The sequence below is a fragment of the Vipera ursinii genome (assembly GCF_947247035.1).
Source record: "Vipera ursinii genome assembly, chromosome: 2".
Taxonomy (NCBI): domain Eukaryota; kingdom Metazoa; phylum Chordata; class Lepidosauria; order Squamata; family Viperidae; genus Vipera; species Vipera ursinii.
In genome coordinates, this window is record NC_139513.1 from 231,811,564 (window position 1) to 231,830,575 (window position 19,012).

The following is a 19,012-nucleotide window of genomic DNA, read 5'->3' on the forward strand; positions in this document are numbered from 1 at the left end:
CATCTTTGGAGTAAAACTTAATCCAATGTTTTTTCCCCCTTCATTTGAACTGAACTGTTTTAAGGTACATGTTGCAATCAGTGTTTATCTGTGCCCAGTCTAGATGTCAAGCTAGGATACAATCTGTATCAGTTTTGAAGTTCATCAGCAGGAGTTGTTTGTCAGAGTTTAACTTCCTGGGATGTGTCTCTCAAAACTCTTTTGTTTCCTCATTTTTAATTTTGACATTGTTTCTTTACAGTAATTTCTCCAGAAACAAGCTTTCAAGTTTGTCCAGGAAGACTTTCCGCCATCTGAATTTGACAGATCTGTAAGTAATTGCTTTTCTGAAAAATCAAGTTTGTTGTTATAATGAATTTTATTAGCATTATTGCCAGGCACAGTATTTTAGGATTTAGATTCTAGCAAGAAAACATTTAAAATTTGTTTCTAGGAAAAGTAAAATTTGTTTTACAGTAGTGTGTGTTTTTAATGTGTGCGGTGGGGGTATGTGTGTATTTAATATAAGGGACACAGTCCAGGGAACATATAGCCGAGGGCCTATTGTGGCTATTCTTCCAAGCATCAAAATAATTTTGTGTTTAGACTAACCCACACTGGAGCAAGAGGGCCATTGCTGCAAGAATGGTTTCACTTTATAGATAGTCCTGGAGTTTTCTTTAGTCACCACACAAACTAAAGGCTCCTTAACTCTGAACTTGCCATTAGTCCGTATTTGGATAGTATGAAAAATTACTACTATTCCAGGTAAGCCAAGAACAATCCATGACTATAGATTGAAGGTATAGGTAATCCTCAGGTTCCAACCACTAAATCAGTGACTGTTCAAAGGTTTGGTGATTCCGAATTAATGGTACTTATGATTAGTCCTTGAAGTTTTACCATTGCAGCACCACGACAGACACATGATGAATTTGGGTGGTTGACAACCAGCTGACACTTATGAAATTTGCAACAGTCACATGCTCACCATTTGTGACCTTCCCTGTCGGCTTTCCATAAGGAAAGTCAGTGGGAAAGTTGACAGGGAAGGTTGCAAAATTTTCCTGTAAGTCACTCCTTGTTCTGAACCAGCCCTCTTCTAACAAACCCCTTATCAGAAAGAAGAGACTGGAGAGCGTCCAAGGCTAAAAGGCTTCTGCCAAGATTTAATTACGCAGTTAACAAAAACACTAGAGCTTGTCTTCTCAAGCGGAAAAGTTGCTTTCAGCAACCAGCCCCTCCCCAAACACTCCTTTTATAGAGAGCTCAGGGCGTGGTCTCCCTGTGCCTCCTCCCGAGGAGTCCCATAGCCTTTCTTTGTTTGTTCCTGCTCGACTGCCTCCTGCGTCGGGCGTCCTTGAACAGGGCCAGCTGTGGGTCATCATCCTCCGCACTCTCGGGCTCACGCAGCTGAGAAGAGGTCCCCGGCTGAGGACTCTGCAAAGCCTCCAAACCATCATCAGCCGGTTCGTCTCCCTCCTCCCCCTCATCTGAGTCCTCCGATACGTCGGAGCCGGCTGTCGGACCCACAGGCTGGCCCTGAGTCACAACACTCCTGCTCCCACTGTTTTTTCTCCTGAGGATCCACAATACTGAATAAGGGATTCCAGGGATCTCATACTCCATAGTGCCTGCCCAGAGCACCCCCTTGTTTGTACTCATATCCACCTGACTACATTTGCACTCGGCTGTAGTACTCATCCTCTATCTACCTGGCTGAGCTTGTACCAGGCCAAAGTACATACATTCTGACACCACTCTGCAGCACTCACTCCCCACCTGCACATGTACTGCACCTGTCCACCTCCTCTGAACTCAGTAGTTTCTCACCTTCCTACTGAGCTACACTCATGCCACACTGCAGCACCTACCGCCTGCTTGCCCATCTGTGTGTGTGCCACATTGCAACACCTATTCCCTTATATCTGACTAGTCTTCATAGACTATCATTTGTCCTACAGCCTAACATCCATCTATTGAGTTAAAAATAACAGTGTTTTCAGAGAGGCTGGCAACAAATAGACAAAGTACTCTGGATGAAGAGACTCTTTTGTCATAAATTTGTCAAACCTACAAAACTGTCTCTTTGATCTGAATATTTAGTTGAGTTGATCTTCGAAAACATCAGAACTGCTGTGAATATTCTATGAGATTACATTGACAGAGGGATCTGGAAGACCAAATCAAATGTACTGCCTGTAGATTGTTATAATTAGTGCTGGATTGTTTCATCTTAATAAAATGTCTTAGAGGCAACAAGTGGTACATCAATGAATTAGCTCATGAAATATAGGTTATGCTTTTATAAGCAAAGCTGAGATAATGTTCCTTGTCTGAGCCAGACATCTGGACTTTTTGCTGTTTCTTTTTTTATTCTAGCTTCTTTATACATTAAGTATGAGAAATACTTTAAGTATGTAATTAAATAGGCTTTCCTGGATGTGTTAATTTTAAGTGGGTAATAAAGATTCCATTTTAATTCCTCAGTGTGAGCTTATATATTCTTCTAAGCCTTAGAGCCCAGTATTTGTTGTTGTAGTCTCAAATATTACTTAAGCCATTTTTGCATTTGTTCCAAGGGTTTAATAGATAACTTTTTTCAAGTCTTTGCATTGTTTGCTTGAAATATATTTCTGTATAGTTTGACCATAAGGGGGAGCTCAGTTTATCCACAATAATAGAAAACATCTAAAACTGTATTATGGGACACTGTATACTGAGAATTAAATACAATTCTTGTTCATGGTCCAGAATATTTTTTTCTACAGAATTGAAGAAAATGGCATTCTTTTCTTCCTAGTCAAGACCAGATTTCTGAGTTGCAGCTTTTTCAAACCTACTTCTCTCCAAATGTGTCTAAGAAAGTTAGGAATTATAGTCCTAACACATTTGGAAGGGACCAGATTGTCAAATACTAAACTAGATAAATGGATTAAAACTCTTTTGGACAAAATCAAACAAAGAGGATTTGGGACCTCATCTTAGAAGAGGCATCCCTTTCACACAGATGCAAAAGAGAATATGTTTTGGTCCAATGAATGCTGTGAGAACCAGAGAAGTACTATTTTATTGATATATAGTCTTAGGCTAATTAGTAGATTAAAGCTCAGGAGCCTCCATGCAATGCCAGTATTATATTTAAATAACCACATATGAATCAGTGAAAAAATAAGTACATTAGCTGGACAGGGATGAAAAGTGTTTTATTCTTATTGTGAGCCAGATCAGAGACAAACTTGATTCAATATGCTTTTATCTGCTGTTTTTATCATTGTTTAGACCTGTCTACCCTTATTTAAAGTGTCTTTAATTTGTCAACTGTTATTTTTTTTCTTGTAGGATTTTAGAAGGCAATCCTTTCAAGTGTTCCTGTGATATTATGTGGATCAAAGTATTCCAGGACACCAAATTTCCAAAAGCAGAAACTCAGGATTTTTACTGTATAAATGACTACAACCAGAGGATATCTCTGCTGGAGAAGCCTGTCCCAAACTGTGGTAATGCTCTTTTAATGAAAATTAATATCTGTATTTAAGATGTAAAAAAAGACAGAGTATAATAGATTAAGCTCTGCCTCTGTCCAAACATCGTAAATTTTGATAAAACTTCTGTTAGAGATTTTAATGGATTTTATTTTAAAAACAAGTTCTAGTTTTGATTGGGAGATGAATAAATCCTATTTCAGGTAACTCTTGAAGTTACAGTCATATATTGGGTGTGTAAATTGAATCCTGATTAATAGGATTTAAGTTGCCTTTCTGCATGATTTTCTACCTAAAATATATCTCTTTTATAATTTTCAAATTCATTTTGGTGATGTGCTTATATTTTCCCCCATAATGTACTCTTATATCTAATTTGTCTAATGAAGTGTTTTTTCTGTTATAAGAACATTGAAAACTGTTCATATCCTGTTATTCTATAAATAAATCTGTTGGTTAAAACTGAAACAGATAATTGTAGGTTGAATTGAACTCTAGATCTGTTCCTACTTCAGAAAGTTTTGCTTAAAAATATAATTTCAAACATTTCAAATATCAGAGTTCATTTTGAATATTCAGTAAACAAAATTTTCACTTGCATCTAGAATGAAACTATTTATCTGAGCAAATAATCTGGTACTTAATGGATTGTGCTCATTCATGGAAAGTTCCTGTTGATAGAAAGCAAAACAATTTTCACTGATTCTGTTCTCTGTTGCATTTCAAAAAATATGAGATTTTGGAGGTTATGGTGGGAGGGAGAAATTGACTAAATTCATAAAATTCCCTTCTATTAGTGGAAGGAAAATGTAGTATCTAAGATTCACATACATTTATTTATCCCTAGTGCTTTCTTTAGTTTATGCTGTAAAAAATGGAAAAATCTTGAATATCATGAGGTCCTTTGCAGGCTTGTTTATGGTGCTTGGTATCTTATTTATTTTATTTATTTATTTATTTTAATCCCATTTATATCCCGCCCTTCTCCGAAGACTCAGGGTGGCTTACAATTTAAACACAAACCAATGTACCTAGCAATAGCCTTCATTCTATGTATATGCCTGCTTATTAGGGCTTTCAGGCCCCCCCAAGCGGCATTATTACAAAGTCAGCTTATTGCCCCCAACAATCTGGGTCCTCATTTTACCTACCTCAGAAGGATGGAAGGCTGAGTCAACCTTGAGCCTGGTGGGATGCGAACCTGCGCTAATTGCAGGCAGCTGGTGTTACTTAAGGAGGCATTAGCCCACTGCTCCACCAAGGCTCTTGTCTCCTGTTTTCCTTGCCTTGCATTAATAGTTTGTGTCAATGGGCTTGGAATATTTCTTTTTTCTTTGCTTTGCTACGTTTTCTTGCTAAAGTAATTGAGGGGCATATTAATATTGCATATTGGAGCAGCATTATGTAGAATTTTCTTTTGAGCGTCATCTTGAAAAGTTTTAAGCTTTACTTTATTATCCTTTTAAAATGAATTCCACTGTATTTTTTTTACATTTCTCTTTGCTTCTGATCCAACAGGGAGTAAAATTTAAGAGATGCAGTTAGCATGGTGTAATTTGTTTTGATGCGTGTGTGATATTGCCTGAAGTACCTTTTTAAAAGATGTGAGTTTGGCACAGGGTAGAAGAAAGACACAGTTGTTTTACAGTTCTGTGGATCAATGCAACTGACAGAGATGAAAATTCAAGCCTTACAAGTTTTGAAAGACAAAAATCCATAAGGAAATTTCTCTGACATCTGCCCCTTTAAAACCACATTATTTGTAGTATTTTATTACAAGATTTCTGGATAAAGTCTTTGTGTAACCAACGATTCCTGTGGTGCTTTTAAATACTGGGATAGCTCAGGTTAACCATGATAGCATTTTATTGCCTAAAAAATACAAGATGAATCAAAGCATTTGGCTTTCATTGCCCTCCACAGTATTTTTCATTCTGCATTTTTTTCTTGTTTGGTAAGAAATTTCTGTTTTAGCTCTGCTTCTTGGCAATAGTCAGAATAGAATTATTTACCCATATGGTATTATGGTCAAACTTGGAGTGATGGATGAATCAGTTTTGAGCCTTCTGTTGAAATGTATTCCTTTGGTAATTTTGATAATATATTCCTTAAAACATATACAACAATAACTTGAATAAGTGGTAACCTGTTTATTTCAGTACCAAAAACGACAACTTTAAAATAAGGATGTAATTGAGCATTTTCAAATTAAGCACAATATCATTCAGCATGAATAGAAAAATTGTCATAGGAATCAATATTTGGGCACAGTGTTGAAATATATTTGGTGGCTTTGATGATATATCTGGCAGTTTTATTCCTATGTATGGGGAAGATCTTTCAATAGCTATGAAATCTCTTCTACAAAGACCAGTTCTTAGGGCAGACTGCAAGCTGTAATTCTTTATGGTTCTTTATGGTGTAATTCAATATAGTATAGATGAATTTTACATAGGGTCAGACCATTGTTCAGGATTTCTGGAATTCAAATGGTACTAATTCTTAATGCAAGGAAGAAACATTGATCCCATCACTGACACTGTGGTGTGGAATACATTACTCTTTGCTGTTGAAATATCAGCATCAAGAAGTACTGCTTTACTTAAGCTAAGCATATTACTTATATTATATGTATACTCCTTAGAGATTTTCCGCTATTTTTGTTTTTGGAGAGCTACTATAGTAGTAGCCACGTGTTGACCGACCTACCTACCTACCTACAGTTTTGAGAAAAGATGCTGTGCTATTCATGTAGAAATCCCTGGACAAAATTACATCTGCCATATCTCTAGGCAAAACTAACCATTCTCCCTCGCAGGCCCCTCACCTATTATGTGAAAGACAATAGAACTTATTTAGACAGATTTGGATAAGGTTTATAATTGGAGGGGATATACGGTAAATATAGATTTGATATATCTCAGAATACAAATGTTAACTTGTAGTATTGTGAATATTTCACTCTTTAGTATTTCCTTTCTTTTAATTTTGTATCTTTGTTTCCCATGGGAATCTGTTACAATTGCAGCTGCCAAGGGTTTGTTTACAACGTACAAATATACAAGGACAAAATTTTCATCTTCTGATGCTCTTGCTTGGGAGCACTTTATAAGACAGAGATATTTCAGTTGTCATAACTTCTCTATACAGACCTGCCATAATCAAATTATCCATATTAGACATCTAAACAAACCCTCTCCTGCCCAAATTTAAACAGTATTTAAAACCAGTGCTTCTAATTATTTTGCTTAAGAGAAAAGTAAGAACAAAGAAATTTAACTGAGGAGCATGGAAAATTTAAATGACAATCACACGCATGTTTATATGAGAGTTCCTGGGTTCATGGACCATACTGAATGACAGGCCCCAATGTCATATGTAATCCTCAGAGATTTCCAGATTGTCACCAAACTGGAATGATAATATGACAGGAAGTGAAAATGATCAGATACACAATGGGAGACATAATCAAATTAACTATTTTTAATTTTAATTACATTTTAATGTAAATTATATTTAGTTTTCATCCTGACTCCTGTCCAGTAATGTTGGAGTATAGTCTTTAGCATGGAAATATATCCATACCATGATCTAAGTCAATATCTGATTAGTTACAGAAGTGTAATATATAAAATCCAGCTATTGTGGTTTGTAAACCATGATTTACTGTGTTCAGTCATTACAGACAAATGGGCTTTAATTAATAAACTGTGCTTAAACAAATCTTGGCTTAGTGCATGTTATCTGAGGAGAGGCAATGAGGCTTGTTATTCACTAGATCTATAAAAAACAGACTTTTCTGTTTTTCTGTTTAATATCTAATAGGTTGTTTCTAGTTTTTTTATTCTGTTTTGTAGAAACATTTCTTTTTATCTGTCTACTGAGAAAGTTTATCTTGAGATATTAAACACCTTTTTTGACAGATTAGAATTTGGCTTCACTTTTAAAAATCAATATTGCTGCACTATAGGGAAAAAAGTGTAGTCTTTTTTTTTTACTCAGTAGCTGTATTTCTCATTTATTTATTTAATAAACTTATATCACTGCTAGCCTCATATGTATGACATATGTACTATATTTATGTCACTTTCCCTAGCTCTCCCCTGGTTTCACCTGATTTATATGTAGTCTGTGCCTGGCCTACTCTAACTTGTTCACCAACCCCTTAAATCTGAGAAATTAGACTGATGGAAATTATGGAAAAATGCTTCATGTATATGAAAGCAAAAGTGAGAAAAAATCATCTAAGGCAGGGGTCTTCAAACTTGGCCGTTTTATGACTTGTGGACTTCAACTCCCAGAATTCCTCAGCCAGGCACACTGGCTGAGGAATTCAGGGAGTTGAAGTCCACAAGTCATAAAAGGGCCAAGTTTAAAGACCCTTGATCTAAGGGAATTATAAAAATAGAATGAGAAAAGGGTTATTCTATAACCTTATACAATAAAAAGACAAAAAGTTAGGTGCAGAGAGCGAGGAATGGTAAAGTTTAAGAGACCAAAGTGAAGTGGATTTGGGTGTTTTTTTTTTGTGAGGGGGGAAATAATCAGAAGAGGGGAATGAAAAAATAAAGTGATGAAATGATATGAGATGAAGTTAGCAGGGGGAATCTTTCTAATTTTATATTTATAGTTTATAGGGAGATGATAGTGAAAAGTCAAAAAGTAAAATTAAAAGCACCATAATTGTTAAGGCTCAAGCAAAATATATGAAAAGGAAGTCACATCTTCTGTGAGAATATTGGTATCAGCGCTCAGGAGTGGATTATATAATTTGAGAAATGTCCACATGTGGATGCAATTTGTCTGTGGAGTGGCTGTGTGTAGCTTGCTTAACATGTATGTGAAAAACTGCATCTAGGCTTAATTGGAAGAATGTTGTTACTGTTCCCTTATACAAAAGGAAAGCTAACAAAAATGAATCTAAGAATTATAGGGAGATTAGATTGTTAAATATGTCTATGAAGATGTTTGACAGACTTCTGATTGAAACTGTAGAAGAGGTCACACTGAGCAAAATTTGGGAAGTACAGTGTGATTTTGTGCCAAGCAGAGTGCGTAAACTAGACTTTTGTTTTCAGGAAGTCATTGAAAAACGTGACAATTTCTGGGGCTTGCACTTCCTTGCTGCTTTTCTTTCTTTCTTTTTTTGCACAAAGTTCCTTATGCCAAATGGAAACAGCATGATGTGTATTTATGTATCTGTGTAGCAGCAATATGGATACTTATGTATCTGTATATTCATCAAAAAGATTATAGTTTGGACAAAAACTTTTTTGTACTGTGCAGGCATCCTCAACTTACAACCATTATTTTTGCGACTATTCAGAGTTGCAACTGCACAGATAAAAGTGGCTCACAACTGATGCTCACACTAAATGTCAGTTGCAGAGTCTCTTTGGTCAGGGGATGAAAATTTGGGCCCTTGGAAACCCGCATGTATTTAATGGTTGCTATGTGCCAGGTCATGTGATCGTCATTTCTGGCCTTTCCAGTCAGCTTCTGACAAACAGAGTCAATGGGGGAAGTGAGATTTTTTTTAATGACCAAATGATTTACTTAACAACTGCAGAGATTTACTCAACTATCCTGGCCAAAATGTCAAAAAATCAGGTGCAACTCACTTAATTACCACCTTGCTTTGCAATGGAAATTATGGTCCCAATTATAGTCATAAGCTGAGGACTAATTATATTTCCTGTTCAAAATGTTATATGTTAATGAAGTCCATGTTTAAAATTTCATGCTGCTGATAACAATAACAACAACAACAACAACAACAACAACAACAACAATAATAATAATAATAATAATAATAATAATAATAATAATAATAATAATAGAGTTGGAAGGGAGCTTGGAGGTCTTCTAGTCCAACCCCTTGCTCTGGCAGGAAACCTTATACCATTTCAGACAAATGTTTGTCCAGTCTTTTCTTAAAAGATTCCAGTGTTGGAGCATTCACAGCTTCTGGAGGCAGGTTATTCCACTGATTAATTGTTCTAACTGTCAGGAAATTTCTCCTTAGTTCCAGGTTGTTTCTCTCCTTGGTTAGTTTCCATCCGTTGCTTCTTGTCCTTCCCTCAGGTGCTTTGGAGAGTAGCTTGACTCCCTCTTCTTTGTGGCAGCCCCTGACAGATGGCTGATTCTGTTCCCCTGAGAATTGAGTCTCCTATCACCAACACTTGCCCTTTTTTCCTGGGGATAGGCTACTTTTGTTCCTATCACAGGCACACTTGATGATGTTCCTTCTCTGGGTATCTTCATACTTCCTTGGGGGGGGGATATGAATTGATTGCTCAGCTCCAGTGAACTCAGCTGCAATGGACTTGGCTGCACTAGATAGCAGGGGCATTGTTCTTGGTTGTTTTCTCTCTGAGTGACATGTAATAATAATCTTGTTGCAGATTATTGCACTGTTGTTAAAAATCTCTCTAAAATCAAGTTGTCTTGCATGAGAGAATAGGGTTGGATATTTTCCCCATTCCTAGGACTTCTTCCTTCTTTGGCAGAGGCCTTCTGTAATTCTTCATTGATGTCCTATCTTCCTTTTTGCTAAATAATTTTTTAAAAGGTGAACTTTTGCTCTTTGCTATCTTGACTAAATTTTAAAATGATCATGCTGGAACTAGTGACATGTAAAATCCCCCTGGTCTGAAGATAGAGGAGGCTGTTATGTCTTCGAATGGATGGAATATTTATCAATTTGCATGATGCCTTGAGATATAATTTATTTTAGGCCAGAATTATAACCCATTTAAAGTAGTTCCCATAAATGTGACTGCTAGTCTTGCTGAAAGAATGAAATTAATTCCAATGGGATCTTATTTTGTCATGTACATTCAGAAACCTCAGTTGAGTTAAGAACGTTATTTCAAAATATTATTTTTGTCTCTAGGAGTTTAACTAGTAACTTAAATCCCCCAATAAATTTTGAATTCTAACAATAAGATTTAAAGGATATACTTAATCCAAACATTGATTTGTTGGAAATATTGACAATAATATTGGCCATGTGTTTTATATACTACATATGGTTCACATGTTAAAGAGATTATGTTTTTATACATTTTAATTTTAAAAACACTATACTCCAACATTGCTTTAAAAAATCCATTACACTTGAATTCATAATCACACCTAGTTTTTCTTGACTTAATGCTATATGTCATGAAAATACTGTTATATATATTTTCCATATCTGGGAAACAATACGGAACAATTTGAATATCAGCCTATGAAAAAAATCTTTATGTACATTATGGCACAGAACTCTTAATTGTTCATGTTGAAATAATTATAGTTATTTCTGTCTTTCTAACCCATTTTTGACCATTAAGTACTCCTCCCCTTTCCCAGAAATGTTTGCCCTAATCATAGATTTCTCTAAAGCTTTTGGACCATTGTAAGATTATTTTAAACCCAAGACTTTTAGATACTGGGCAATGAGCAGCTAGATATTTACCTGAAAGGAAGACTTCTTTAAATTCAAGATATCCTCCTGCCAAAAAGAATCTAAATTTTTAAAAAGTCTCCATTACCATATTCTCTGAGAATCTTAAAATATATTTTCTCATTTTAAGTTATACTGATTTTATTTCAAGTAAATAAATGAGACATATTCTGTAGTTTCTTTCCTTACCAGTAGGTGGCAAGATCCTACAGAAATCTTCCCATCTGGAATGCCTTGATAAGATTCTGCCACAAAAGGCAATGCAGCCTAGTAGTCTGTGCTTTCAGTTTGATATCCCAAGCCAAGTTAAAACAAAAGAACAAAGTCAACCAGTGATCGATACAATCTTGAGATATACCAACTGTTATCAAAGAAAACATCAGAGTTGCTTTGACGTCCTGAACTCATTGACAGGGAACCAGAAGAACTATGGGATTAAATCAAAGGCATTTCTGAGGATGAATGTGAAATGAGATTACCCCAAAAATAGAATAAAGCAAACTGGATGTCAGAAAAGACAGTGAACATTGCCCAGAAGAGAAGACAAGACAAAGTCAAGAAAGACATGATTTCAGAAAGGAACTTAAAACAGAATTTCAAAAACTAGTTAGAAGAGACAAGAAATAGTAAAGATGTTGACAATGGAGACAGACACAGAAGAACAAGGAAAGTCAACCAAACAATTTCCTAATTTAGGAGATTGCAACCTTGAAATGATAATGTTAAGAGACATCAATGGATAAATAATAACTGAATTAAAAAATATCTAACAAAGAAGATTATGCTGAAACAGTAGAGATATCAACGTCCATGATACTTTAGACAATATTCCCTACTTATTTTTATCAGGGAATGCTTGGAAGAATGAATGCACCAGAAAAGTTTTAAATTATTTCTTTCAGTTTCCCTGTTTATAATAAGTAAAGGAGTGTTTTTGGATTTTACTACACTGGTTGTTGCTGACTATAGGGAGTGACGCTTATCTTCATTTCCGTTTCTTTTTATACCACATCCCTATTTATAATACTCCATCTCTGTTTATAGTACTGATTATAAATTACCTTTGGTTATTTATAGGGCATTTTTGTTAGAATAAAATCAGAAGAGTTTTATAATGATTATAGTTGTGCAGAGGTCTAGATTTGAAGGGTAAAAGTTATTTGGAATACACGTGGGCACATATGTAGCCCCTGTCTGATGCACCTTAAATCAGATGCATATTTTCCTAAGATCCTGAGATCTATACATACTCAAAATCATAGTTTGCTCTTTCAACACAGTTCCATGTACAGCCATAATACTGACAGAGAAAGATATCTATAAATCAAAAAGATTCTAGATGAATGGAAGGTTTGTCAAGTTGCTTCTCCACAGATTTTGGATGGAGCATAAATATCCAGCAGACTCATGTGGCTTACTTCATTATGTACCCATCAACATCAGCTCCAGTGAGCTTGCTGTCCTCTGCAAAAAATACCCTGACCTGAAAAATTCACTTAATGATTCTTATTATATAAATGACAATAGGGAACAAAAGCTAGCTGAATTTTGCTGCTCCTAAAAAACTAAACAGAATTGAATTAGGTGCATGTTTGTATAGGAGACCACTTGGAAATCCAAAGGCTTTAGTCTGAGAAGCTAGAAAAAATAATAGACAAAAGCAGTGGCAAACTACTTCTATATTACTGAGTCTTCGGAGAAGGGCAGGATATAAATGGAATTAAAATAAATAAAATAAAAATGGTTGTTTTCATATAGTAACTAGGAATTAAGCCCAACTCAAGAAAATGTGTACTTTATTGATGCACAAGAATGCAACCTTGTTATAAGAGATATACATAATCAGAAATTGTGAAATGGAGTCATAAATATTTTTTTGCCTTCAGATCGACAACCTGCTTTGATTCTTCCCACAAGTGTGGCAGTGAAGATCAGATCAGAATCTCCCATTTTTTTAACTAATTGTAGTTTTTCAGAATATTCATATCTGAAAAATGTGGTCATTTAGGAAAACAAATGAACTTTGGATGATATGGATAATGACTGGATTATTTTCTAATTATTTAGTTTAAGTATAATTTCTGATTTAAACCACAGTTTTCAACTGTTAATTGAAAAAAGAATTTTAAAAAATGTTTTACTTGTGTCTTACTCATTGTACTGAAGAATGAGGGACTGTGGAAGCTTATAAGCTAAGAATCATCTACAGCAGCAGCCGCCAACCTTTTGGGTACCAGGGACCATTTCCTTGGGGAAAGGTTTTTCCACAGACTGGAGGGGGCATGGTTTTGCATGCTGCCTGCATCCTATGGAGGGGGCTTCGTTTGTTTGCATGCCTGGTTCCTGGCATGCCATGAACCAGTCTATGGACCAGGGGTTAGGGACCCCTGATCTAGAGAGATCACTGCTTTGGCTGATTTTAGAAACTTGAGTAGGATTGAACTAGTTAATATTTGGGAATGTAACCAGAAAGTTCTAAATCAGTTTTTCTAGAAAGATTCTGGAAATAAATAATGGCAAACCACCACTCCTGTATTTTTACCAGAATGATTTCATCAATAGTTCCATGGAGTCACCAGGGTTTGAGCTTGACTCATGAGGAGATTTTGTCTTCACTGTTGTGCACATCACTCCAAAGTACTATTTATAAGCTGGCATTATATCTAAGTTAACTATGCAAGCCTTTTAGGTAATGTCAAATGCTTTATGCAAAATGGCCTCTGAATGGGGGTATACAAAAACAACTAATATCTTATGCAGTGTTTCTATATTTAGAGATGCTCTCTCCTGTTGTCAAACTAATTAGTATGCAATCCCATTTTTCATTTCTTGTGCATATATAGTTTGCAGTGTTACTTCTAAGTGGATAATATGTTATTTGCTTTGTGCAGTTGCAACCATGGAGATATTTTATGTGTAATGCACCTTATTGTATTAAAATATACATGCAGTAAACCAGGTTCCAAAATATATTCAGCACTAGGATTTTAATGGATGTTTTGTTTAATTTTGCTCTTGAGAGTTTGTCTAGTAATTCCAGTTACTGAAAGCTGTGGAAGAGGCTATAATAAACATGCAACTCACATACAGAGTTTTCTTCCAGTTTAGATAACTGCCAATCAAAGCTTTGTGATGACATGGTATGTCTTATTGAGTGAATTATGGTTTCCTTATTAAAACATATCAATATCATGATCTTAAAAAATCTGAGACCAATAAAAATAGTTGTCTATGAAAATAAGGTCCCTGTGATATAGCAGATATATATATATATGCTGTTTTATAGACATTACACTGTGCTTGAGCATTTTAAACTATTTTAAATTATTTTAACTGCATTTTAGAAGCCCAATAATCTCACCTATGATTTTCAAAACCATTGCAACAATATCAAGCTGAGAAAATCAGTCTAGAATGGAATTTTTTTAAGTAGCTTGGATTTAGGCAAGTTTGGGCATAAATTTTAGAGGACTGATTAAGTAAGAAACAAATACAAGCTTGGTTCTATCAGAGCTCCTTCTTCACTGACAATGGCTGGTGCAGCACATTCAAACTCTTGCTATAGAAAACTGAACAGCAAAATCCCAGCCTCACTCAGCTGTGTATCCATAGTACATCCATTTTGAATAATAGTTTTGCTCGTTTTAGCTCTCAGTCCTCTGCCCCTCAAAATGTTAAGTGCTGTTAGTTATTGACTGTTATTGACTGTGAGCTTGTATATATTTTCTTAAAAATAAGCCTTACATAGTTAGGTAGGGCTTGTTTCCACAAGAGACTGTGAAGATTCTAATATTACTATTTCAATACTGCTCACATTCTGTCTCAATCATACCTTCACATAAATGAACTTGAAATATGCTCTTGAAAGGTTACGTACCGTAATTGTTCAGCAGGGTTCAGAGTATTTTATAAATGTGAAGTAATAAATTACGGTACAAAAAGAGTGTAGTTTTTCACAGTTTGGAACATCTACGACTACATCTTTTTTTTTTTACACTTTAAGTTAAAGGTTTCTGCTAGTTTTGTCTGCCCTGAATTTTTAGCGTTTCTCAATCTAGATTTTTTTTAGTGCAAAGTGACTGGTGCTGTATTTTGAATAGAAGCTTGTGGAGCTATTTAGAGGCAGGATGAAAGGGGGTTCTTTCATTTCAGATTTTATTTATTCATAACATTTCACAGAAGAAGGGCATTCAGTGTTCTAAGAGGTTGACTTTTTTCCCCCCAATTAGATAGCTCTGCAAAACCATCCCCTTGCCTCCAAAAGCAACACTTCTGCTAATGTGTCCCTTTTGTTAGGGACATAGGTATTTAAGTAGGCTTCTGTTAGACTTACCTGGCATTTTTTTTCTGTGTGTGTGTGAGACTAGCAGAAAGTTAACCAGCAACTTATCGTTCAGTCATCTTTCTGCTTGGAATTTTGGAAAATGTGCACTGGGGGTGGGGGTTGATATCATAAACCTTCTTCTTTTCCATGTATAGATAACCCTCTGCTGAATCTTTGTGGATTATTTTCCATCTCACAGGAATGTAGATATCTTCACTAACCTGAAATTGCCTAAATCCACTTTATTTGCTAGCCATATTTTCTCTCTCCTTCTTTGACTCCAAAACGACCCTTCCTGTAACTCCTTTGGAGACTTTTATTTCCTTTCCCCTCTCTTGAGAGCTGTATGTACAGTATATGTGAAAACCTTATCTGTTTTCTCTCTGTTTCTTCCCATCCTTAAGTTTTCAGCTGCAAATATACTGTAGTTGTGTAGCTGGAAGATTATGTGACATAATGACAGTGTTATGCTGTTCCATTCTGTTACTTAAATTGTAACTAGCATTATCTTTGCATTTTCTGAAATTAATGAACAGGATTTCAGATCTGTATGGATAGTTGAGATCTGCAGCAGTCCATTAGCCCATAATCGGAAATTTCTGTGTACATATTCATTGTCAAATACATACAAGATTCACCTTATGAAGTAGTATTCGAAATGACAAACTGAAGTAGCAGTATCAGAATATAATTTCATTTTTTTCTAAAAAAAAGAAATGTACAGTTTTTGAAAGAAGAAAATTACAAAGGCTCAGATTATCATCTTGGTTGTAATTCCACATTTAATTTTCTTATGGAAAAAATATATTTCCAACTTTCATTATGTTCACAAGTTACTAGGCAGCTACAGTACAAAACATATAACACATTTTCAAGGACATCTCACAAAGGGGGAACATCCCTATCTGAGGAACATAATCAGTGGTGGGATTCAAATATGTGAACAACTGTTTCTCTGTGTGGATGCTGCTTCCAGAAGACAATTCTGGGCCTGGGCAACAAAAAATAAGCTACCGGTTCTGCCAAAGTGGTGTGAACTGCCTGGATCCCACCAATGAACATAGTAGTCAACTTATTATTGCACAGTCCCTGATAATTTTTATGTAAATTGGAATGGATAATAGTTATATGGGCAGGTATTAATTTTCAATATCAGCAATGAGGAAAAAAAGGTTCTCTACAAGATTTTTCTATGTTTAATGTAAATTAATGTAAAATATTTTATATCCAACTGTCCTTTGTATACAGTACATAAACATCAAACATTAGTTAAATGGATCTGATGAAATTTTATCAGTGAATGCTGTAAAGTCTATTGGTTCCTATATATGTATACACATTTCCTTGGGTTTATTTGGTGGCACCAGCATATAGCCAGGTTACAAGAAATCAGTAGAATTTTTACACACGAACTAACTTTCATGTGGCATGAGTTCAAAAATCATTCCTTTTTTTTTACATATTCCACACAATTAAAACAGGAGTCTACTTTTTCAAGGGTGGCCAGGAAAAACAAAATTAGGCTTGGAGTTGGAAATGACAAGTCAGTATTTGTTGTGTGCTTTAAGCAAGCACAAAGCTAAAATAAATCCAGGCCTGTTCTAGATATCGTGGAGAGATTTCCTCCAATTATGGGGGAAAGGAAAAGGATTTTAAGAATAATCTTTGGTGCCTATAGTCCCACTGGTGGCATAGTTGAGTATTTTAAACTGTAATCTAAATGATAGACTACTCCATGGAGGTCACTTTTACTATGAGGAATGGATTACTTTGGAGATGTCATCACTTGGGAAGAATGGAGAATAATCCAGTAAGTCACGTGATCTAAATTTCCTTTACACATTTTGATAAACATATTTAACTGAATGCAATGAGGAAGCAGGTGAATAGAGAAAAGAAATATTTCACACTAGATATTAAGAAAGTTTTACTTCAGACAGGAATAGCATCCAGCAGTCACTGCTACCACATGAAACTGTCAGTAGAATGAAGTCCTTTTACTTTTGTGAGGCTGTCTCAACAAATGAATCGGTACTCTGTTTATTAGAAAGTTCTGTTTTGATGCGCCAAATATTGGTGTTAATTTCTGAGAACTGACAAACATATACTATACTGTATATGTTCAGGTATAAAAATATTTCTATCTTACTTCTAGGCATGCCTTCAGTCAGGTTGAATACACAAAATCTCACGGTTGTTGAAGGCAAAACCATCACTTTATACTGTGAAGCCACAGGAAGTCCATCACCAACGATAGTTTGGGTTTTCAGTAATATTGTTTCAAAACATGAGGTAAGATTTTAATATTAAAATATGTGTATTAGCAATGGCGAAACTCAAGTTTTGAGCAGGCATTAATTTATCTTGGATGGTGGGAGAGGCCACATTTCATCTTCTTTAAGAAGACAAGGAAGGTTGAGGTTGGACCTGACTCTGGAGAATGGGTTGGGAGAGACAATTGGCCATGGAGAGTAACTGGCAACTAAGCAGCACATTTAAAATAGGTTTCATTCGGCAGTAGTGGAAGCGTCCTGCTAAGAGTTTTAACACTACATTTTATACTAACCCATGTAGACTACTTTACAATAGTCCAACGAATGGTGATGAGTTAATATCATCATGATTTTCTTGATGCAGACAGGATTGTAACTGATCTACCAACCAAAGCTAGGCAAAGGTTCCTCGGTGCCAGATTCTATCTGTCATTTAAGCAGAGGATTTCTAAGTCATGAACCACCTTGTTTGTGGAGAGAACATCCCCATCCAGAGTAATTACTATGACCTTTGTTGATAGGATAGTCTTTATTTATTGATGAAAAACAACTTGGGGAGATTTAAGTTCAGCTTGTGTCATCCCGTGAACCTTCATCCCCTTGGTCCAGGGCTTCTGTTGCATCACCATGTGGCAGTTATAATTGGGTATCATAAGCATATTGATCACACCTCTTTCTGAACTTCTGCTAGTTGTTTCTCATAGGTGTTAAATATTAAAACAAAGAGCCCTGAATCCTGAGGAATTCCATATCAGAGAACCCAAGGGTTTGAGTGCTTCTCCACTTTCCACTAATTTCATCATTCTCATTCAAGAACTAAACCAGTGTGAAATAGGGACACTGTCTACTATCTACTATCTAACTACTGTCCTTGCAAACAGCATATAAAATTAACACAGTGAACTGTATCAAATGGTACCTAGAAGTCTAATGGTGTGTGTGTGTTTTTTACATTTTCCTCATCTGTGCCCTGACTTATTCAGTAAAGTGATTAGTACCATTTCTATCCCATATTGGGTCTGAATTGTGACAGCAAAGGATCTAGAAAATGTCTTCTATGGTAGGATCCTCTGTTGCTGATTTTAAATTGCTTTCTGAATAACCTTCCCTAAAAATGTAAGATTAGAAACTGGGTAAAGTTATTAAGGACATTTGGGTCCAAATATAACTTTTTCAACTTTTTCAAAAGAGAATGCATAATTACTTGCTGCTTCAGAATGGATGACATTATATCTTTTCTCAGGGAAATGTTAATTATCTCCTGAAATCATCTGGATGTCTTGCTTTGCTTCTTAAGGAGCTGGGAGGGGCATGAAACAAGCTGAATAATGGGGAAAATCAAACTACCCAAACCCTTTTCTACTCCTTTGGGTTCTACAAGCCCATAGTATCATAGGAGCCACCACCTTGTTCACCATGATGGATGTTGTCCAGCTGCCATCCAAGGTGGACTGGGCATAATAGACTATCTGGAAAGAGGTCCGCAAAACATGCAGTGTGT

At 35.7% G+C, this 19,012-nt stretch overlaps 1 protein-coding gene across 1 annotated transcript in view; it reads left to right on the forward strand.

The window, feature by feature from the left end:
* NTRK2 (neurotrophic receptor tyrosine kinase 2) overlaps window positions 1-19,012 on the forward strand; it is a gene marked incomplete at its 3' end in the record, with an annotated part of 190,785 nt that overhangs the window by 31,540 nt on the left and 140,233 nt on the right. Inside the window, exons 5-7 of the mRNA XM_083355860.1 lie at window positions 242-310; window positions 3,322-3,479; window positions 17,394-17,530. Of these exons, the coding sequence (XP_083211986.1) occupies window positions 242-310; window positions 3,322-3,479; window positions 17,394-17,530 (364 nt within the window). The remainder of the gene's footprint in view (window positions 1-241; window positions 311-3,321; window positions 3,480-17,393; window positions 17,531-19,012) is intronic.